At 51.2% G+C, this 22,904-nt stretch overlaps 1 protein-coding gene across 25 annotated transcripts in view; it reads right to left on the minus strand.

Annotated features, from left to right (window-relative positions):
- The window catches only part of ASCC2 (activating signal cointegrator 1 complex subunit 2), a 42,960-nt gene extending 29,767 nt beyond the window's left edge, over positions 1–13,193 (minus strand). The window contains exons 1-5 of one of the 25 annotated variants that reach the window (XM_070065792.2): positions 13,039–13,096; positions 9,631–9,705; positions 7,491–7,588; positions 714–872; positions 175–345 (exon numbers count right to left, since the gene is read on the minus strand). In XM_070065792.2, coding sequence (XP_069921893.2) covers positions 175–345; positions 714–872; positions 7,491–7,571 — 411 coding nt within the window. In that variant the 5' untranslated portion in view covers positions 7,572–7,588; positions 9,631–9,705; positions 13,039–13,096. Of the gene's footprint in view, positions 1–174; positions 346–713; positions 873–7,456; positions 7,589–9,630; positions 9,706–12,861 lie in introns of those variants that run through there. The other 24 variants (XM_070065797.2, XM_070065787.2, XM_070065788.2 and 21 more) reach the window with 24 other exon arrangements.
- Positions 13,194–22,904: the final 9,711 nt, after the last annotated feature.

Raw genomic sequence — 22,904 nt, forward strand, 5'->3', positions numbered from 1 at the left:
AGTGGATTAGAGGACAAGGGAGGTGGCACCGATTTCTTCCCCAACGGTGGGGATAAAGGTGGACAGGAGACAAAGAGGCAACTCAATGCGCCAGAGCCTTCCTTCCCAGGGGTGGAAAGTCTGGCCCAGAGGTATCAGGTGTCAGTGGTGACCTATCACGGGACTGGGGCTTACTTTGGATTCCTTGTGAGTAGACATGCGGAGGAAGGTGAGAAATACACTCCGGTGGAGGTGCCTCTCCATGTCAACAACCTCAGGGGTTGGGGCCACCCACTCGTCAAACTTCCGAGGGACATAGCGCAGGTAGGAATCCAGGCACTTCTGCAGGGTCTCATCGAAGATAACCTAAGCCAGGCGACAGAAGAGGGCAAGGATTTATCCCTAAGGCCCAAGGTCTTGCAAGTACACTGCGCAGGGGGCTCATGGCCCATCATCAGCGCTGGCCTACTGCAAACAATCCAACCCCAAGAGACCAAGGAGGCATGAATGAGTGAGGGCTAAACACAAGGCTCTACAGGTGACACTCTGGAAGGTGTGTACACAGCATGAAGACTGTGATACAAGACACAGCAGCAATCCAAACCACAATTTGCTGTTAAGGATCCAGTGTAAGTAGAAGACAAAAAAAGCATCTGCTAGGGGAAGAAAAACAGCAGCAGCAACCAACGGCATGTCATGTGCTTTGTCTTAGTGTGAATTTGATAGAATGTTACCTGGCACCAGAATTTATCGTGAGGCAAGGCCAGGAGCCAGTCGAGGTCATTGGCTACGAAGGTGGCGCGTTCCAGGTACTCCTCCACTAGGGCGGGAATGTTGTCTTTAGGGGGCGGTTTGTATAACACAAAATACCGGTCTGCCTTCTGCTCGGGGTGCTACGGATCCAAAAACCACGTGTTAACGTGGCAGAGGTTAGTCAGCGAGGGCCCATTTGCCAACCCACAGCAATGACAACACTTGGCTGTTCCAACCGGGGACCCTCCAGGGAGCTTTCAGGCATAAAGAACCAAGCGTATCTAACAAAGGGGCACGGCTGCGTCCAGGCAACACGAGGCAGTCATTAAAACCATGTTTTTGGAGAGGATTTACTGACATGGAGAAAGGTCAAGGGAAGCAAAAGCAGGACACAGAACTCTCTGCTTAATACAATCAATTTCTGTCTTGCTTTGTTTTCCCCAAAAAGTATGTCTATTCATACACTGGTACAGATTTAAACCAAGAAGCTGGGGAAATGATACCCCAAAGCTAATACGATTATTTCTGGCAGCAGTTGGCGAGGATGGGATTGTGGCTTGACCATGTTTTGTAATTTTTCAAAAATGAACAGGAATTACTCTTTAAATCAATTTTAATTACACAAGCGAGGCATGCGAGTCTTTTCTTTCAAAAGCTGACTGTGCTACAAAGAAAGAGTTCCTTGGGGGCCACACTCCCTGTCCCTGCCCACCCAGAGGGACCTACTCACCATCTGTGGGGTGTCCAGGTAGACCTTTCCGAGGTTCCTAGGCATCTCCATTAAAACAGACTCAGGTGAAGCTTTTTTTTTTTTGGGGGGGGGGCTATGTTTTCATCCTTATATCATTGCATCATAGCTCATGGAAAATGCACATTAGGAGAAAAAAACTATGCGTGGATCTCTGGTTTTTGCATCAAAATAAACCTTTTCCTTAATTCCATTTTGCATGAGCTTTCTGAAGTCCCCACATTCATATCACTGTGCTACATTCTTTTTATAACCAGAGGGTTAGAAACAAACCTCATCTTTTTTTCTTTTTAAAGAAAAGATTCTAATCATCTAATGGCAGGTCTCGGTTTAGTATCACAAGGTCTCTCTTCCAGCCCTCACCTGGCCACAAACAAACCTTACTTTGTTCACCATAGAGAGGGGAAGATGAGCTCAGCTTTCTCCTCTGACTACATAGGGCTGCTGTCTCTGGGGGAAGTGGTCATAGGAGGAAGGCCAGGCAATGGCTCAGCTGTTACCAACCACAGCCCACCCACTTCCAGGGGCTCAGAAAAACTGCGATGGCTGGGTCAGCTTCCGCAAGGACCAGCTATGCCTTCCTGCTGCTGAATGCGAGTTTTCAAACTGTGAAGTCGCTGGGTTCCTTAAGGATTCCTTGGTGCCACCTAGCACGTGGGTCTATGGGACCCCTCCCCTTTCAATCAGATCTATTTAGTGGGGTTCCAGGTACAAAGCTATTGAGAAAGGACTTGTGCCACTGAAACAAGGGCAGAACAATAGTCTAGAGCCCAAGTTCACCTCCGCGGTTTCCAAGCTCCCTTCCCTCTTCCATCCTACGTCTTAGGTCACCACGGGCCAGGCTACTCGTCCCCCAGCAGACACAGAAGGATACACCCCTCCGAGATTCTGCCATCCTATAAACCATTTACTGGGGACCCCCCCCGGGAGGTGTCAGGGCACAGGAAGAAAAGCACCCAGGTTCTCCCAGGGCTCCCACTCGGTAGAGGCAGATGAACCTGCCAGCCACCCAGTGAGCATACAGAGGCAGAGGGACTGTGGGAGTGAAGGGAATTACCAGCGCCCGGAGGACCAGAGGCTTCTTCCCAGGGCAGGCAGCATCTGAGCCGAGCCTTGGAGGATGAGGGCTTTCAGATGGAAGAAATGGCATTTTGTGGAGGCATAAAAATGGGCGCTTACAAAGAGCACAGCATTCTGTCCCGGTTGCCCCTCTTCCAGGCCAGCTCTCTGCTGTGGCCAGGGAGTGCAGTGGAGGATGGCCCAAGTGCTTGGGCCCTGCACCCCATGGGAGACCAGGATAAGTATCTGGCTCCTGCCATCGGATCAGCGCAGTGCACCGGCTGCAGCGCGCCGGCCGCAGCGGCCATTGGGGGGTGAATCAACGGCAAAGGAAGACCTTTCTCTCTCTCACTGTCCACTCTGCCTGTCAAAAAAAAAAAAAAAAAATGCACAGCAAGTATTGTGGTGCAGTGGGTTAAGCCACTCACTGGGATGCCCACATCTCACACAGAAGTGTCGGTTCAAGTTCCAGCTCCTCTGTTTCTGATTCAGCTTCCTGCTTAATGCATCCTGGGAGGCAGCAGATAATGGTTCAAGTACTTGGGACCAAGCTATCCACACAGGAGACCCAGTGGAGTTCCAGACTCCTGGTTTTGGCCTGGCCCAGCCTTGGCTATTGAGGGAATATGAAAAGTGAACCAGTGGATGGAACATATCTCTATCACTCTGCCCTTCAAATATATATATATATTTTTAACAGGCAGAGTGGACAGTAAGAGAGAGAGAGACAGAAAGAAAGGTCTTCCTTTTCCATTGGTTCACCCCCCAATGGCCACTGCAGCCGGTGCACTGCAGTCTGTGCACCACGCTGATCCGAAGCCAGGAGCCAGGTGCTTCTCCTGGTCTCCCATGCGGGTGCAGGGCCCAAGCACTTGGGCCACCCTCCACTGCACTCCCAGGCCACAGCAGAGAGCTGGACTGGAAGAGGAGCAACCAGGACAGAATCTGGCGCCCCGACCGCGACTAGAACCCAGTGTGCTGGCGCCACAGGCGGAGGATTAGCTTATTGAGCCACGGTGCTGGCCTAAAATAAATATTTTTGAAGATTTATTTGAGAGGCAGAGAGAGAGTAAAAAAGAGAGAGAGCGGGAGAGGGAGAGACAGAGAGAGAAGTCTTCCACCCACTAGTTCACTTCCCAAATGGCTGCAATGGCTGGAACTAGACCAATCCAAAGCCAGGAGCTGCTTCCAGGTCCAAGCACTTGGGTCATCTTCCACTGCTTTTCCAGGCCATTAGCAGGAAGCTGGACTGGAAGCAGAGCATCTGGGACTCAAACCGGTGTCCATATGGGATGCCGGCACCGCAGGCAGAAGCTTAACCTACTACACAACAGTGCTGGCTCCAGTAAAAAAAAATTTTTAAAAAAGGAATACAGATAGCACTGGTGGGAAGCAGATTTGGAGAATGCTGGCATGGTGATAATGAAAGCCATGAGTCACTGAGAACGCGCCCTGTGCCACAGGCTATAGAGTACAGAGGCACATCTCACAGCCTATTTCTTTCCTATCCACAGCATCTATTTATAAGGGAGATAATATTCTCCCCATTTTACAGAGGAGGAAACAAAGACAAAATATGATTCAGGAACTTTCCCAAGGTCACAGGGTTAGGGAGGCAGCTGAGACAGGATGCAGACCTACTCAGAGATCCGTAGTACCCATGTGCTAGCCTGGTCTTAGTTCTGGCCCCAGCCGCAAACTCAGGTCCTCAGGAACCCTCCCAGATGCCCACTCCAAGTCGATCAGAAATTCATCTGCGCGTCCCCCTCCCCCACTGCACCTGCATGCACTCTAAGCACTGGCTGAAATGCATCAACAGTGCTTTCAGATCAATGGTTGCTGGGGACCAGGAGAGAGGAAGCGACGGATTAAGGAAGGGTACAAGGAAACTCTTGAGAGCAGTACAAATGCTCAATCATGTCAAGACCAATACAAGACCAATACACTTTAATTCAACAGTTATATTAAAGGGATGGCTCGTCCTCAATGGTCACCCCACTAGCTGTGGGTCCCGGGAGGCACCAAGCAGACTCTCCAGACTGCATTTGCTGCCTGGACAAAACAATGAATGGAGGTAACAAATGACCAGATCCTCCCACATCTCTGAAGGGCATTGAATGCCAGGTTGAAGAGAGGGGACTTTATTCTGGAGGTAATAAAGGGCATGAGAGATTTCAGGGCAGGGGAGCGGCAGGCTCCCTCTCTTGCCCTAGCCCAACCCACACTTCCTAGAATCTAAGCCTGGCTTAGGTCTGCTTTGTGAAGCTACCAGAACATTCTTTGCCCATCAAACTTCTATTTATCTTGATAAGAATCCGGTTCCCACTGTTCTCCAACTGTTTCACTTCTTTTATGTCTTCAAGTATGTGCTATTAGAATAGTGCCTCGTCAGCAAACATTAACTCTGTCCATCACCCTGCAAAGGCAGCATAGCGACTGCCTCTCGGCTGAGGTCTTTCTGTCTCACACTGAGAGCAGAGGGACAAATGTGATGGGTACATACGTTGGGACCGTCTTTGAGGCCATCTCATGGCCTGCAGGGTAATGCACTCTTCATCAGGAAGCTGCCTCTCTCAGCTCACCCCCATTCAGTGCTGCTGCCACTGCCACTGTCAGCACTACATCTCAACTACCACGCACTGAGAGCTCCCCACATTCCAGGCACAGCACTGATCCAGACGTCTCACTTGATCCTCACCACCGTCCGACAAAGGTGGTCCTACTCTCTCCGTTTTTGGATTCTGAGGCTTAGAGAGGTTTAAGTAACTTGTCCAAAGGTACATAGCCAGGTGCAGGGGAGATGAACACAAAGCCTGCAGGCAGTAACCCTGCCACGCTGCTGCCACCTCCAGTGACGTGGTTCCTGGAAGATCGGGCTCTCTCAGGACTCCAGGACTGTACAGCCAGGTCTTCCAGCCACATCCCTCCTCCCATGGCTCTGCCTGGCTAGTGCTTACTTAACCTTTCGATACCCAAGTCAGAACCCCCTCCTCCAGGAAGCCCTCCCAGTGGCCCTCAGACCCCTCTATCCCCACACACCTCATTGGTCTGATCAGTGGCCTGAGCTCTGGACTCATAGCCTGGCCTTCATCCTATCACAACCCTAATCACACTGCTTTTCTCTCGTGCCACGGGCCCCTCAAGGGCAGGGCCACGTCTTTTCTCTCAGTAGCTCCGCATCTAGCACAAGGCCTGGCTGTGGTCCGTGACTCACATACTGAATGCTTAGTACTGCGTGCCAGAAGTGACGAGAAGGGACCAGGTAGGTGTCTGGCCTCACAGAGTCCACAGTCGAACAACAGAGGTGCTCGTTCAGCACGTGGGGGAGGAATGAGGTGGAAAAACGGAAACCACCACCCAAGGAGCCAGTCTCTCCAGGTGCTGTCTGGCAGGACTGTCTAAGAAAATGGAACTGCTCTCTCTCTGTGCTGGCCAGCACGGCAGGTGTTCACCACATGGGGCCAGTTTGATGCACATTAACTATATTCAATTTTTAAAAAGCCAACTGCTCCTCATTTCAAGCACTATTGTCATTGGAGCTGGCGCACAAGGCTGCAGTAGCTACACGAGGTGAATGGCTGCCATGCTGAACAGAACCGCTCTGGACTTTCTGATCAATATCCTCCACACGCAAGAAGGTAATGAAAAGGAAACAAGAGGCTTGACAGCAGAAAGGTCAAGGGCATGGGTTACCAGCCTGGCTCCCACAACTCTGCAGTTCTGTGACCTTGAACTTGCTGTTTCCTCGTCTGTAAAATGAGAACAATCAAAATACCTTTGCACGAGACTGTGATGCAGCTTACACGAGACAACCCAGGTGATGTGTTTAGAATGGGCGGGCCCAGGGCACATACTTTACAAATATTAGGTACTATTATTAGAAGAGTATTTAGGGGCCTGTGCCGTGGCTCACTTGGCTAATCCTCCGCCTGAGGTGCTGGCACCCTGGGTTCTAGTCCTGGTTGGGGCGCCGGGTACTGGTCCCAGTTGCTCCTCTTCCAGTCCAGCTCTCTGCTGTGGCCCTGGAGGGCAGCAGAGGATGGCCCAAGTGCTTGGGTCCCTGCACCGGCATGGAAGACTGGGAGGAAGTACCGGCTCCTGGCTTCGGATCGGCACAGCACCAGCCATGGCGGCCATTAGAGGAGTGAACCAGTAGAGGAAAGACCTTTCTCTCTGTTCCTCTCTCTGACTCTGCCTAGCAAAAAAAAAAAAAAAAAAAAAAAAAAAAAAAAAAAAAAATTTAGGAAGTAATAAGAAACCACCCAGAAGGCAGGAAATAAAACAGCAAGTGCCTGTTTCCCACGACTTCACCCAAGCCCCTCGAAAATCCTTCCTCCCACCCTGCTCAAGTAAGCTCATATTCTTGGGAAAGCAACAAGTGGCTTCGGGGACTCTGATCCCAGCGTCTGTCTCCTTCCTCAGCAGGGCTGGCACCTCTCCACGGCCCTAATCTCTCTCTGCAGCTGGGAACCTGCACGTTCACAGCCTCCTTAGTTTTCAGTCTCCCAAGCCTGCCGGAGTCTCTCTCCTTGCTGCTGCTTATCCAGGTTGAGATAAAAGATGGCCCTGCTCTGACGGCAGCGTTCCCACTGATGTGCGGCTGGCTCTGAGAGTCCCTACCTGAAACCTGAACACCCCTGCGGTCTCCAGTCCACAAACCCAGCTTTGGGCCGGATCCATTTCTAGCCCAGCTCAGGCTGAGTCACAGCTGCCATCAGACTGATTCAAAATTAAATGCTTTGTGGGGGAAGGTGTGGGGTGTGATGTGGTGACATGGAAAACACTGCTCAAGTTCAAGCTGTCGCTCAGAGGGAAATTTCTACCCTGGGCCTCGGCTACTGCGGCCCTCAGCTCAGTTCTCGGGACAGATAAAGAAGGAATTTCCTTTTTTGCTTTTGGAAATTGCAAGACTGATACCATCGGGCTGAATGGCCTCCAGGCACCGGCTCACCAGTGCTGGTGAAGTCCTCGGCTTTCCTGTCTTCGGGTCCTGGTGGGTGAGCTGGAGCTGGTCCAGGGGCAGAGCTGGCATTGTGCTGCGTGAGCCTCCTGAAAGGAATAGGGACGGGAAGAAGAGAGCAGACACACAGACTCCTGTGGGCAGCGCCGGCCCTGGGCCCACCCCAGGGCCAGGAGAGAAGCTTCGACTGCGGGCCTTCGTGCTGTGGGCCTGTCACTTCTGTGCCCACAGCAGAGGCTCTCCGCTGCAGAGGAAATGCTTCCCAGCTGGTTTCTGGATGTACGTCCGCCCCCTTTGAGAAGAACTGGCAAAGGTACCTACACCCTCCCTATTATGCCCCCAACCCATGTGCTCTGCAGCCTGTGAGCTGAGGACGGTGCCTGGGGCTCCCCTCTCTTGCTACCTTTCCTGTGACCAGCACAGGCCTGTGACACGAGTGGCCTGATCAAATGTCTAATGATGACTGAAGAGGACATGCTTCAGGCTGGTGTCGTGGCTCAGCAGGTTAAGCTGCTGCCCTGCCACACCAGCATCCCGTGTGGACATCGGTTTGAGACCTGGCTGCTCCACTTCCAATTTAGCTTCGTGCTGATGCACGCAGGAGGGTGGCAGATGATGGACGGTTCAAGTGTTTGGGCCCCTGTTACCCATGGGATGGAGCTCCAGGCTCCTGGCTTCAGCCTAACCCAACCCCAGCCACTGTAGCCATTTGGGGAGTAAGCCAGCAGATACAAGATCTCCATAGCTGTGCCTTTCAAATATATAAAAATTTTTAAAAAGATTTTATGTATTTGAAAGGCAAAGTTAGAGAGAGAAGGAGAGGCGGAGAGGCAGAGAGCAGAGAAATGGCTGGGACTGGGCCAGGAGCCTCCTCCAGGTCTCCCACATGGGTACAGGGGCCCAAGGCCCTGGGTCATCCTCAGCTGCCTTCCCAGACACACTAGCAGAGAGCTGGATTTGAAAGTGGAGCAGCCCGGACTCGAACTGGCACCCACATGGGATGCTAGACCTGCAGGCAGCAGCTAAACCCACTATACCACAACAAATAATTAATCTAAAATTTATTTAGATAAATAAATCTTAAAAAAATAAATCTTTAAAAAAAAAAGAAAAGAAAGGAAAGAAAAAGAAGAGGACACTCTTCTCATCACTCATCGGGTTTTAAGTCTTTCGAGGGTTGGCGTAAAGGACCTGTCTCCACTTGTAGAGGACAACCTCTCTAGGCTTTAGAGGACGACTTGGGTGACAGGCAGCGCCTGGGAGGAAGAGAGAATTCACAGAAACCTGTCAGTGCAAGCTCCCTCCTCAGAAGCCCAAACTGGCCTCAGAGCCACTGAGTGGCAGATCCGTCTCCCATCCTCCTGTCCAGTGTTCTTTCCAAAGACAGGCATGACCTATCAGAGGGACACACATCCTGGCTAAGTCATGAAACAGAAGTGAACTAGCTGCCATGGCATAGTGGGTAAAGCCACCGCCTGCAGTGCTAGCATCCCACATGGGGGCCAGTTCAATCCCAGCTGCTCCATTTCCAATCCAGCTCTCAGCTATGGTCTGGGAAAGCAGTGGAAGATGGCCCAAGTGTTTGGGCCCCTTGCACCCACGTGGGAGACCCTGAGGAAGCTCTTGGCTCCTGGCTCTGGATCAGTACAGCTCCAGCCATTACAGCCAGTTGGGGAGTAAACCACAGATGGAAGACCTCCCTCTCTCTCTGCCTCTCCTTCTCTCTGTGTAACTCTTTCAAATAAATAAATAAATCTTAAAAAAAAAAAAAAAAAACCAAAAACCAGAAGTGAACTAGGCCGCTCAAATGACATATCATAAAAGGCTGGCACAGACTTGGTGACAGCACAAGGACTGATTAAAGTCAGGACAAGAAAGCTTCAGCTCCTGAGCCCTCAGACATCCGAGGCCATGGTTAACAGTGAGCTCCTGGGTGTCCCTATCTCAAGTGTCAGGCCGGGCCCTGGTGACAGGAGGAGACGGATGAGGACAACAGGAGCAGCCGCAACACACTCAGGAGAAGCTGCGTGTTCTTCCAGGTGCCTTCCCATGCAGGAACTTGCTTTGTCTGTGGAATGCCCAGGGTGGTTCTGTTATCATCCTCACTTTATCAGAGAGAAAACAGGCTCACATGGGGCATCCCATTTCAGAGAGCCAGTTCAAGTTCCAGCTGCTCCACTTTCAATCCAGCTCCCCGCTCAAGTTCCTGGAAAAGCAGAAGATGGCCCAAGGACCTGAGCCCCTGTTACCACATGGGAGACCAGGAGGGCCCAAGGACCTGAGCCCCTGTTACCACATGGGAGACCACTCCTGGCTTTGGCCTGACCCAGGCCTAGCACTGTGGCCATCTGGGGAGTGAACCAGTGGATGGAAGATCTCTTTTGTGTCTCTCCCTCTCTTTCTGTCACTCTTTCAAGTAAATAAGATAAATCTTTTTGAAAGTACAAAGAAAGAAAGGAAAGGAAACAGAGGTCCAAAACAGATGACCAAAGGCAAGAAGTAAATGGGTACACAAGGAGGGTGGATCCTGGTCTGTTTTAAAGACCGTGCAGACCCCCGCCGTAGCAGGATGAAAAGAGAGATCAGTCTGCTTAGCCCCAGGCTGGTCTCAGCTCTAGCATTCCATGTGTGCGTCAGACACATGGTACAGCATGAAAGAAAAAAAAATCACAAGGCAAAGTAACAAAGGGCATGCGGCAAGATGTTTTCTTTCAGCTTTGCGGAGTGCAGAGACCACAGGAGAGAGCAGATACACAGACCCATGGCGGGCAGCGCCTGCCTGGGTGTGTATGTCACTTTCACTCCAGAGACTCTTACCGACCTCTCACAAGAACCTGAGGATGACCAGGATTAAAATGCTCAGATGCCTAAAGAGGGGTCCTGGTTTGCTCAAGACAGGTATAGTAGTGACCAATTTGAAACCAAAGCTCAGCTCTTTTGCCGTGGTACCTGGGACTCATGTGCTGAACATGCTTAAAAAAAAAAAAAAAAAAAAAAAAGTAGTCCTAACCCCGCAGCAATGCTATGAGGACAGCTGGAAACACCAGTGGCCTGCACCCAAGTGCAGAAGGCTAAAAGACTCACAGGCCCAGTTCTTCCCAGGCTCACCCACCAAAGACAGAAACAGCAGTGTGAGGAGCATGGCCCTAGGATGGGGAAAGAGGCAGCTCTCCGCCCTTGAAACCCGGGGCCCCAGAGGCTTGGCCTACACAGGTAGAGACAGCACCTAATTTTAGAAGAACTTCATTCTTACGAGCCAGAGCCCATAAGGGCAACTCAGGACCAGGTTGGTGAAGTGGTTAAAAAGCCCTGGGCCGGCGCCGCAGCTCAATAGGCTAATCCTCCGCCTAGCGGCGCCGGCACACCGGGTTCTAGTCCCAGTCGGGGCGCCGGATTCTGTCCCGGTTGCCCCTCTTCCAGGCCAGCCCTCTGCTGTGGCCAGGGAGTGCAGTGGAGGATGGCCCAGGTGCTTGGGCCCTGCACCCCATGGGAGACCAGGAAAAGCACCTGGCTCCTGGCTTCGGATCAGCGCGGTGCGCCGGCCGCAGCGCGCTGGCCGCGGCGGCCATTGGAGGGTGAACCAACGGCAAAGGAAGACCTTTCTCTCTGTCTCTCTCTCTCACTGTCCACTCTGCCTATTAAAAAAAAAAAAAAAAAAAAAAAAAGCCCTGCGGAGGCCGATGCTGTGGCACAGTGGGTTAAGTCGCCGCCTGCAACACCAGCACCCCATAGGAGAGCACTGGCTGCAGCCCCAGCTGCTCCATTCCCAGCCCAGCTCCCTGCTACTGTGCCTGGGAAAGCAGCAGAGGATGGGCCAAACACATGGGTTCCTGGCACCCACATGGGAGACACGGATGGAGTTATGTGCTCCTGGCTTCAGCATGGAACTAGCCCCAACTGTTGTGGCCATTTGGGGAGGGAACCAGTGCAAGGAAGATCTCTTTTTCTTCTTTACCTCTCTCTGTGGCTCTGCCTTTCAAATAAATAGCATGAATATTTAAAGGAGAGAAAGGAAAACAGCTTTACAGTCCTTCAACCTAGACTCAAATGCTGGCTCTTCTTTGCTACCATACTGAGGCAGTTTCTTAACCTCTCTAACCCTCGACTCTCTCATCTGCACATGATCTCCCAGCTGCCTTGCAAAGTAATCAACGCTAAGCATTCCACACAATCAGAAGAACTCTTAAATGCCCAGGTGTAGTCAATTCAAGCTGCAGCCACAGGCAGAGTGCTTCGGGCTTTCCTCGTTTACTCAGCAAACGCTGCCTCAGTGCGTTCTGGGCTCTTGGCCTTGGAAATGACTACCGCTTGGGGCTAGAGCTATAACAGGTGCACAGCCGGCAATGGGAGGATGTCACGGAGGAGGAGAGTTGGAGATCCCTCCATCTGGGTGCTGAAAGACGGGAGGAAAATACGGGCAACCCAAGCAAGAGCAAAGGCGACTTAAAACCCGTATGCTGAAGACAGCCACCAGGGAGAGAGCAAGAGCAAAGGCTCCCAGTCTTTAAGAGTCTGGCCTTTCACCTGACGGCAGAAAAGGAGCCATTTAAACAGGGAAGAGTCAAGATCAGAACGAGATGACCAGAACCTGGCCGCTAATGAGCTCCTGGAGCGCAAACACCGCGTTACTCATCTCATGCAAAGGCCCCCGAGCACCTGGTGTGCGGCAGTCGCTGAAGCCCAGCGAGTACTAAGGTGAGCAAACAACAGAGCAGAGCTGACAGCCTTCACGCAAGTCGAATACAGCCACACACATACGAAACCTCAGCGCCATGATGGATGCTGCCTGGGTAACGCTCTTGGGGGTACGGCAGCTTTTCACAGAGAACGCCCCGAGGAGACAGATGTCAAGGAAGACTGGACTTTTCAACTCTTCCACGGACTCGGCAAAGACTAGACCTTAGATTCCAGAAGACTAGGACAAGAATCACAGCCCACGGCTGTGTCCCGTGTGCACGGTGGGGCAGCGGAAGTCAAAGTCAGAAAGGGCTCCGTTTGGGAGCAGCGCTCAGGACACAAGCGCTGGGGACAGGATGGCCTGGGAGCGTCCCCCGGGGCCCCTGCTGCCGTTTCTGTCATCACTCTTCTCTCCTTCTGACCCCTCTATGTAAAGCAGGCACTCGCCCAGTCACCTGTCATCTTCAATTACCCTGTGCAGGTCCTTGTCTCCTCCCACGTATAAGCTCCGAGAGGGCGGAGTCTTGTCTGTCTGTGCTCGGTTAAGTATCCCTCAAGGGCCTACATCTGTGGCTGGGTCTAGCAGACATGCGAGAAACGCGTTATTTGTTGAACAAATGAGTGACCCCCGAGTAAACTGAAACGATGAAGCGGGGCGGGGGTACCAGGACTCGTCCAGGACTACCTTGAGGCCGAACCTCGAACCCAGGACTCCAGGTTACAGCAGATCAGCCTCGGGGGGGGCGGCTCGCGGCCCCAGGAGCAGCGTCAGCTTAGGCCCCGCCGTGGAGGCTGCGGGTGGGAGAGCCGGGGCCGTCTGACACACCGCTGCGGCTCCGGCAGGGCCCAGCCACGCACTCACCTAGCCGGCTCCACCACCGGCGACGTGCCGCCGCCGTCCACGGAGACAGCTGCCGGAGCGGCCGCACTTCCGGGGTCAAACGGCGATTCCGCAGGCGCAGACAGGAAGCCGCGGCCCGGCCCCGCCCCCCGGCCCCAACGGCCCCGTGAAGCCGGGCTCTGGGCCACGCCCCCATCCTTAAGACTCCGAGTCCACGGAGGCCATCCGGCTGTAGCCACGCCCCCTGCCCGCTCCGAAGAGCAGCCCAGGGCGGGTGGTGTGGTTTCCACCTTTTGGAAAACCCAAGTGCAATGCCCGAGCCAGCGTCTCTGAATCCCAGGCTTCCACCGCCCTCCCATTCTCTCTCTCTCTCTCTTTTTTTTTTTTTTGCCTTTTCAAGGTTTTTTTTTTTTTTTTTCTTTTTTTTTTGACAGGCAGAGTGGACAGTGAGAGAGACAGAGAGAAAGGTCTTCCTTTTGCCGTTGGTTCACCCTCCAATGGCTGCCGCGGCCAGCGCATCGCGCTGATCTGAAGCCAGGAGCCAGGTGCTTCTCCTGGTCTCCCATGGGGTGCAGGGCCCAAGCACTTGGGCCATCCTCCACTGCACTCCCGGGCCATAGCAGAGAGCTGGCCTGGAAGAGGGGCAACCGGGACAGAATCCGGCGCCCGACACACTAGAACCCAGTGTGCCGGCGCCGCAAGGCGGAGGATTAGCCTATTGAGCCACGGTGCCGGCACAAGTTTTTATTTTTATACATTTTTGTATTAAAAAGAAAAGTGTAATTATCACAAATTACAAAGGACTAAAGCAGGACTAGAATAATGAATGAATCCCTTCACCCCTACCCCCACCCCAGCCGTCTTCTTGCCCCTTCTTTGACCTGGGGTGGGGTCAACACCTCTGAGCCCCAGGGGTCCGGGCCCGGGCAGGAGCTGGTAACCCTTCTCTGGCTCCCAGGTTCTGCGTGGGCCGAGGTTCAGGGCAGAACATAAACCTTCTGATGTTTGGGGCCCAAAGGTCGTGTTGGCATGGACCAGCCTTGGGGATCGTGGGATGGGTGAGCAGGCTGTGGTTCTGTCTCAGGTGCTGGGCCCCCACGGGGGAGGACAGTGGGTGTAAAGTGGCCAGGCCCGCGGGCTCTGCCGCTCCTGGCCTGCTAGTCCCAGGTACATTGGTCCTAAATTCAGGTGTCTGCACAAAGTGAAGATGGAAACCACTCCTCTTGGCAACATTAACTCCTAACATGTTACAAAAAGAAAGAAAAGGCCCCGCCCCCTCTCACCTCCCACTCCTAAGGGGCTTCCCCTTCCAGGGGTGTCTGTGGAGGCCTGGGGGGAGGATGGCAGCCCCCTGGCTGGGGGTCCACTCTGCAGAGCAGCCGTTCCACATCCCCAAGGCCTCCTTGTGCCCCGATGCCGGGCAGACGCCAAACACTGAGGTTGCTGTGGTACAGGGCTGAGGGATTGGAAAGGGAGAAAGGGGGGATCAAGGGAGCCGGTCTAAGAGACCAGCGTCTGGTACCATGTCGGGGAGGCACCAGGGTGGGGAGGGACAGGCCTCAGCTCCCACGACTGTAGATATGACCAGACACCCATCAGACACCCCAAGGGCAGAGGCAGGGGAGGGTGCAGGCTAAAGCAACACTGTGCCCTGTGAGACCGAGAGCAAGCCCCTGTCAGCCCGGGATACCATCTCCGAAGTCATCGTTATACACAATTCATCCAAAATGGAATTTTTGTAAAAGATTTATTTATTTATTTATTTGAAAGAGTTAGAGAGAGGGAGAGACAGAGAGACCATTCATTTGCTGGTTCATTCTCCAGATGGCCACAACCCACTGGGGCTGGGCCAGGCTGAAGCCAGGAGTCAGGAGCTTCTTGCAGGTCTCCCACGTGGGTGGCAGGGGCCCAAGCACCTGGGCCATCTTTTGCTGCTTTAGCAGAGAGCTGGATCGCAAGTGGAGCAGCTGGGACTTGAACCATCGCTCATAGGGGATGCTGCATCGCAGCTGCCAGCTTAGCCCAATGCCACAAGGCCAGCCCCAAAATGGAAGTTTTACACAGTCAAGAAGCATAAGCATAATGTTGTGAAAGAAGGCAGATGAACAAGTGTGGATTGTGAGTTCATTTATAGGAAGTTCTAGAACAGGCAAAACTAATGAATGAGTGGTGATGGAGTTGACAAGGTAGGTTCCTCTGAAGCTAGTGAACTGGGAGGGGCTGCAGTGAGGCTGGGGATACCCCCTCCATTCGTCTCAGTGGTGCCTACATTAATGTGCTTTTGAAAAGTCATCAGATTGTGCAATTTAAAAAAAAAAAGATTTATTTCTTTGAAAGGCAGAGTTACAAAGAGAGCGTCCATCCGCTGGTTCACTCCCCAAATGGCCAATGGCCAGGACTGGGTCAGGCTGAAGCTAGGAGTCTGGAACTTCATCTGTGTTGTCCATATCGATGAAGGGGCCCAAGGACTTGGCCATCTTCTGCTGCTTTCCCAGGTGCCTTAGCAAGGAGCTGGATCAGAAGTGGAGCATCCGGGACTCGAACCAGCACCCATATGGGATTTTGGCATCAGCCAGTGGCTTAACACAACAATACTGCCCCATGAACTTTTTCTTTAGGCATGCAACAAAATGGTTTGAATTTTTTGTTTTGTTTTGAATCAGGAAGACTGAGTATAGCCATCTTAAATTTTAATCTATTTATTTATTTATTTATTTTTATTTAAGAGAGACAGAGAGAGAGAGAGAGAGAGAGAGAAAGAGAGAATCTTCCATCCATTGAGTTTTGGGCCCCTGGTTTTGGCCTGAAGTAACCCTGGCTGTTGCAGGCATTTGCAGAGTGAACCAGCAAATGGAAGATCTCTCTCTGTCTTTCAAATAAAATGAAAATAAGTACATTCTTTTTAAATTAAAAAAATATTCATCCCTGCTTTCATCCCAGCACCTAGCATACAGTAAGAGTTCAAAAACAACGACCCTCATTATCCCTAGGGTGTTATGGAAACTCATTCTGGAGCACACAACACAGCCCTGGGGATCATGAAATAGTATCCAGCCAACACCTCCGTGGTGCCAACTCCTGCCACCCGTCTTAGGCTACAGCAGTGCTTAGTGCAGTGCCTGTCCTCTAGGGACACAAGAAAACCAACCTCTACAAGGCAATGTGATAGATGCAGGGTACCAAGAAAGCAGAGGAGATGGGCTTTAAATCCGAGATGGGATGAGAGGGTTTGGATCCTAGATGAGTTATACCCTGCTGAGTAACCAGTTACTGCACAATTGGCAGTTTATGGCAACATACATTTTTTATCTCACTTTTTCAGTGGGTCAGGATTTGGCACAGCCTCTCTTGCTCGTGCGCATCAAGGTCTCCCACAGAGTGCAGTCAATGTTATCAGCCAGGGCCAGAGTCTTACCTTCATGCTCAACTCAAAAAGGATGTGCTTCCTAGTTCACTCGGCTGTTGACCAAATTCAGTTCCTTGAGAGTTGTTGGACAGAGAGCCTCAGTGCCTAGCTGGATTTTGGCCAGAGGCTGCCCTCAGTTCCTTGTCAGGTAGACTTGTCCAACGTGGCAGCCCGCTTGATCAAAGCATGCAAACTGAGAAGGCAGTGGGGAGAGCCTGCTAGCGAGACAGAAGTCTCAATCGCATGTAACCTGACCACGAACGTGCTAACACCTTTGCCATGTTCTGTTGCTTAGAAGCAAGTGACCACAGGAGATTACACAAGGGCAAGAATCCCAGAAGAGGGGAACCCATGGGGGCCATCCTGGACACACATCACTCCCATGCCTGCAACAGAGGAAGTGGAGGTGCAGAGACAAAAAGACAATTGTGGGGCTGGCAGTGTGACACAGTGGATTAAGCCACTCTGCTATGCTGGCATCTCAGTCCTGGTTCAAGTCCTGGATGCTCTGTTTCTGATCAAGCTCCCTGCTAATGCACCTGGGAAAGCAGCAGGAGAGGGCCCACCTGCCTGCCTCCCTGACACCTGGCCCCTGGCTTCAGCCTGGCCCAGACCTGGTTGTTGTGGCCATTTGTGGAGAAAACCATGAGATGGAAGATTTCTTTCTCTCTCTCTGTTTCTCTTTCTCATTCTGCCACTCTTTCAAACAAATAAGTAATCTTTTTTTAAAAAGCAATCATGAGGGCTAGTGTCATGGCGCAGGGGTTAAGCTGCTGCCTACATCCTATAGGGGTGCCAGTTCTGTTCCCAGCTGCTCCACTTCTCATCCAGCTCCCTGGAGGATGACCCAAGTGTGTGGGCCTCTGTCTCCCACTGGGAGACCTGGATGAAGCTCCTGGCTCCTGGTTTTGGCCTGGCCCAGCCCCAGCCATTGTGGCCATTTGGGGAGTAAGCCAGTAGATGGAAGATCTCTCTGTCTCTCCTTCTCTCTCTCTCTCTCTCTCTCTCTCTCTGATGTCTGTCTCTGTAGCTCTGCCTTTCAAAGAAACAAATAAATGTTCAAAAACAAACAAAAAAGGCAGTCATGACACTAAGGACCACATTGATTAGATCCTTACTTCATCCCAGGAGCTGGACTAAGCATATGTCACATATGATCTCCTTGACTCTTCATAAGAACTGTGAGAGGTAGAAACTATTTTCTCCCATTTCTTTTAGAGCAGTGTAGAAACTGGAGCAGAGTCACAGAACTGGGTGGAGTGGGGATTTGAACCCAGCCCTATCTAGTTCCAGAGCCTGCCATTATAACCTTCTTACCAAGCGCCTTCCCAAGCTCCAAGTGGCAAGTTTGGAAGTCCCAAGTCCACGATGAATCTTTTTTATAAATAAATATTCCTTTTAAATATTTATTTATTTATTTATTTATTTGAAAATCAGAGTTACATAGAGAGAGGAGGAGAGACAGTGAGCTAGAGAGAGGTCTTCCATCCTCTGGTTCACTCTCCAACTGGCTGCAATAGCCGGAGCTGCACTGATCCGAAGCCAGGAGCCAGGAGCTTCTTCTGGCTCTCCCACATGGGTACAGGGGCCCAAGGACTCGGGCCACCCTCTACTACTTTCCCAGGCCACAGCAGAGAGCTGGATCGTAAGTGGAGCACCCAGGACTCCATCCGGCGCCCATATGAGATGCCAGCTCTGCAGGCTGTGGCTTCATCCGTTATGCCACAACACCGGTTCCCCATGATGAATTCTGTGGCCAGTTGCCACATGCTGTTTGAGAACACTGGAGCCTTCCCTTTACTGCTATCACGTTTTAGGCAAACTGATTTTCTGCTGATGTGAAAGGGACCAAAAAAAAAAAAGTATAAGAAACTCCATTGTTTTTCTTGTCGCCACACATGTTGGGCACCTAGGAAATATAATTTGTATCTTAGTAATTGGCTGGAAGGAAATTGTATGTAGCTGCCTTTGGTACTTTGGTACAGGGAAAACTGAAAATAGGACTTGTGGAAAAATGTATGAATTGGTTCTGCCTTTCCCTATGGGTACAAAGATATTCAAATCACTGGGGTTTTGAATCTAAATTACATGACTGTAAAATAGACAAAAGCATCCAATAAAACATCCGACTTCTCTAAACATAACCTAGTTTCCTCATTTGCTAATGAGGCTTTTACTGCCGCCTGTGACACTGGCATCCCATATGAGTGCCAGTTCAATCCTGGCTGCTCCACTTCCGAGCCAGCTCCCTGCTAATGTGCCAGGGAAAGCAGCAGAAGATGGTCTGAGTACTTGGGCCCCTGCTACCCACTTGGGAGACCCGGATGGAGTTCCAAACTCCTGGCTTCAGCCTGGCCCAGCTTTTGGCCATTTGGTAGTGAACCAGTGAGTAGAAGATCTCTCTCACTGTGTCTCCCCCTCTGTAATTCTTTCATATAAATAAATAAATATTATTTTAAAAAGAGGCATTAATACCCACCTCATCATCATAAGAGACTTAAATAAGATAATATAGACAATGCGAAGCACGTAGTAGGTGCTTTAGAAATTTTCCTGGAAAGAAGGGAGCGAGGGAGGGAAGGAGAGAGGAGACTCCCTCTCAGTTGGAATGTTAATCCTCACATTTCTTTCATCTTTCCTCTTTGCTGGTAAAGATTAATAAAGAATGTGAACTTCTAAAGGTGGCATCCTTGTCTGAGCTTTCCTATGTCCAACAGAAATGTAATTAAAAAGCCAGTTCAGGGGCATGAGTGTGGCCTGGCAGCTGAGAGGCCAGTCAGGGTGCCCACATCCTACACCAGGGTACCTGGGTTCCAGCCCAGCTCCGAATCCTGACTCCAGTGCACACCCTGGCAGGCAGTGCTGATGGCTCAGCTGCTTGGGTCCTTGCCACGCACACAGGAGACCTCCACTGAGTTCTTGATTTCCAGCTTCAGCCATGGCTCAGCCTCAGCTGTTGCTGGCTTTTGGGGAGTAAACTAGCAGATAAGAGCTCTCTGTCTGTCTCTATCTCTGTCTCTCTCTTTCTGCCTCTCAAATTAAAAAAGAAAAAGAGGCCGGCTCCGTGGCTCACTAGGCTAATCCTCCGTCTTGCGGCGCCAGCACACCGGGTTCTAGTCCCGGTTGGGGCGCCGGATTCTGTCCCGGTTGCCCCTCTTCCAGGCCAGCTCTCTGCTGTGGCCAGGGAGTGCAGTGGAGGATGGCCCAGGTGCTTGGGCCCTGCACCCCATGGGAGACCAGGAGAAGTACCTGGCTCCTGCCATCAGATAAGCACGGTGCGCCAGCCGCAGCACACCGGCTGCGGCGGCCATTGGAGGGTGAACCAACGGCAAAGGAAGACCTTTCTCTCTGTCTCTCTCACTGTCCACTCTGCCTGTCAAAAAAAGAAAAAAGAAAGCCAGTTTAACATGTGAGACCTCAAACTATGCATAAATTATGCAAATGAAGACCAATGTGTTGGCCTGTATGCTTCTCTAGATTAAAAGAAAAACAGGGACGACTAACTTACTTGAAGAGCAACGATTTGGGTCGGCAAAGAGAGGAAGTGGCCGTGGTGCTAGTGCAGTCCAGGGTAATGAGGGAGAGGACTGTGTGTAGATGAAGCTAGAAAACTGACAGAGGGCTGCCGGGGCGGAGGCCTGCTGACCCAGACATGCTAAGTCACCCTGCATGAATCAGTGTTGCCTTCCTTCTCTTCCATCCTCTAGCGAGTTATGTGTCCCCAGAGCATCCTTGTTGAGGTCAGCTGTTGTGTGGCCCATCTGGTGTTCATTTCCTGTTTCTGCCAAGAGCAACTTGATTATCCCCTAGGGAGCCATCCCCCCCCCCCCTCTGGTTCATATGAAGTAGGGTGGCTCCTTACCCAAAGTTTAAGTTTCACAATTATATTAGTTACCTAGTCCTGTGCAAGAAATCATCCCAAGCCGCAATGACTTAAAACCGTGATAGTAATTTACTATTTTATTTCAGGTTTTATGTACTTATTTGAAAGGCAGAGAGAGATCGCCCAAGAGCTGGTTCACTCCCCAAATGGCTGCAATGGCTGGAGCTGGTCCAGCTGAAGACAGGATCTTGGCTCTCCCACATGAGCGGCGGAGACCCAAGCTCTTGACCATTCTCCACCGCCTTCCCAGGCACATTAGCAGGGAGCTGGACGAGAAGGAGAGCAGCCGGGACTTGAACTGGGACTTCAATATGGGATGCTGGCATTGAGGTGACAACTTAGCTTGTGGTGCCATGCCAGCCCCACCATACGAGTAATTTATTAGCTCACGTCATGTCGGTGGGTTGGGAATTCCAGTGTGGCTTGACTGGGTGGTTTTGGTTCTGGGTGTCTCATATACAATCAGATGTCAGCTGAGGCTACAGTCTCATCTGAATGCTTGCTTGGTGCTGAAGGATTCAGTCCCAGGATGGCTCACTCACGAGTATGGCTAATGAGCAGGTACCGGTGAGAGGCCTCTGTTCCTCTCCACTGAGCCACCTGGGAATTCCCTCAAAGCGTAGAATCCAAGAGATGAAGGTTGCTTAGCTTTTCTGAGCCTTCATTTACTTATTTGCATAATGGGAATAGTAGTCCTTGTTCAACCTGCTGTGTTCATTTAGCAAACATTCATGGAGAATCTACCTATTCATTTTATCGTTAAACCAATAAAAATTCAGGTGTAGCCTTTAAGGTTTTTCACAGTTGTATCAGAAATAGGAATACAACGTGATTTAAAACATGGTTTGAAAAGTGGTGGGATACATTATGGCATTTTGAGGTAATGAGGGAAAAACGTATCTCATATGGTGGAATACGCAGGAATTTTCTGTAAGGGATGCTGTTTTTCTGAGTTTTCAGGAAACACAGGAATTAGTAGATTGGAAGAGCATGATAGGCAGCAAACACAGCCTGGGCCAAGACCCAGAGGTCTACAGGGCGGATCACTCAGGAAAACGCAAGTCGATGTGTATAGCTCAAACCCCAGAGTTTGAAGCTGCTTAAAGAGACGCCAGGGGCAGGCTTCTGGCCTAGCAGCAGCTAGAACACCAGTTAAGGGCCAGTGTTATGGCACAGTGGGTTACGCCACCACCTGGGATGCCAGTATTCCCATATGAGCGCTGCTGGTTTGAGTCCTGGCTGCTCCCAGCTCCCTGCTCACGTGGCTGAGAAAGCAGCAGAAGACAACCCACGTACTTGGACACCTACTTCCACTCACCTTGGAGACCTGGATAGAGTTCCTGGCTCCCGGCTTTGGCCTGGTCCAGATCTGGCTGTTGTGGCCATTTGAGATGTCAACTAGCAGAAGGAAGATTTGTCTCTTCCTCTCACTCTGTAACTTTGCATTTCAAATAAATTAATCCATCTTAAAAAAGAGAAAAGAAAAGATCAGTTAAGATGCATTCCTTTTAGAGGGGTTCGACTACCTGCTCCAGCTCCTGATTCCAGCTTCCTGCTAGTGCCAACCCTGGGAAGTAGTGGCGATGGCTCAAGTAACTGGGTTCCGCCAGAGACCCAGATAGAATTCCCAGTCCCCAGCTTTGGTCCTGGCCCAGCCCTAGTTGTTGTGGACTAGGGGATTTGGGGCACTTGGGGACTGAACCAGCAGGTAGGTTCTCTGTCTGCCTCTTTCTTTCTTGCTCTCAAATAAGAAAAAAATAGGCCAGATTATGAAGGGTTTTGCAGACCATTCTAAGGAGTTGAAAGTGGGAAAGGCCCTGAAGAGTTCACATAGAGCTGAGGAATTTCAGAAAGGTATTTGAGAAAGAAAACTCCAGGGGCCAGCGCTGTGACATAGCAGGTAAAGCTGCCCCCTGCAGTGCCAGCATCCCACATGGGCACCGGTTTGAGTCCTGGCTGCTCCACTTCCGATCCAGATCTCTGCTATGGCCTGGGAAAGCAATGGAAGATGGCCCAAGTCCTTGAGCCCCTGCACCTGTGTGGGAGACCCAGGGGAGGCTCCTAGCTCCTGGCTCCTGGCATTGGATCAACACAGCTCCAGTCGTTGCATCCAATTGGGGAGTGAACCAGCAGATGGAAGACCTCTCTCTCTTTCTGTGTAACTCTGACTTTCAAATAAATAAATCTTTAAAAAAAATTTTTAAAGAGAAAGAAAACTCCAGCAACCATGGAATTGGAGAAGATGAATGTTAGCAAGACTGGAGCTAGGCCTATGTTGCACTTATCTCCTGTTGCATAAAAAGCTACCCCCAAACTTAGTGGCTCATAAAGATTGATTATTTCTCCTGGCTCTGAATCGGCCAGGCTCTGCTGAGCGGTTCTTCTGCTCCATTGGGTATGCAACTGAAGCTACTTTGTGCATATGTCTGGCAACTCAGCTGGGGCAGCTACAGCAGTTAGCAGCTGGGTGGGCCCCTCTTGCTATTCAGTCTGTCATCATTCAGTAGTTTAGTCCAGTGGTTCTCAAGTGAGGGTGGTTTTTCTCCCACAGGGAACACATGTCACTGTCTGGAGACATTTTGGTTATCACAACTGAAA

Source organism: Oryctolagus cuniculus, chromosome 21, assembly GCF_051225735.1.
Source record: "Oryctolagus cuniculus isolate XC-2025 breed Fujian yellow rabbit chromosome 21, ASM5122573v1, whole genome shotgun sequence".
Lineage (NCBI taxonomy): Eukaryota > Metazoa > Chordata > Mammalia > Lagomorpha > Leporidae > Oryctolagus > Oryctolagus cuniculus.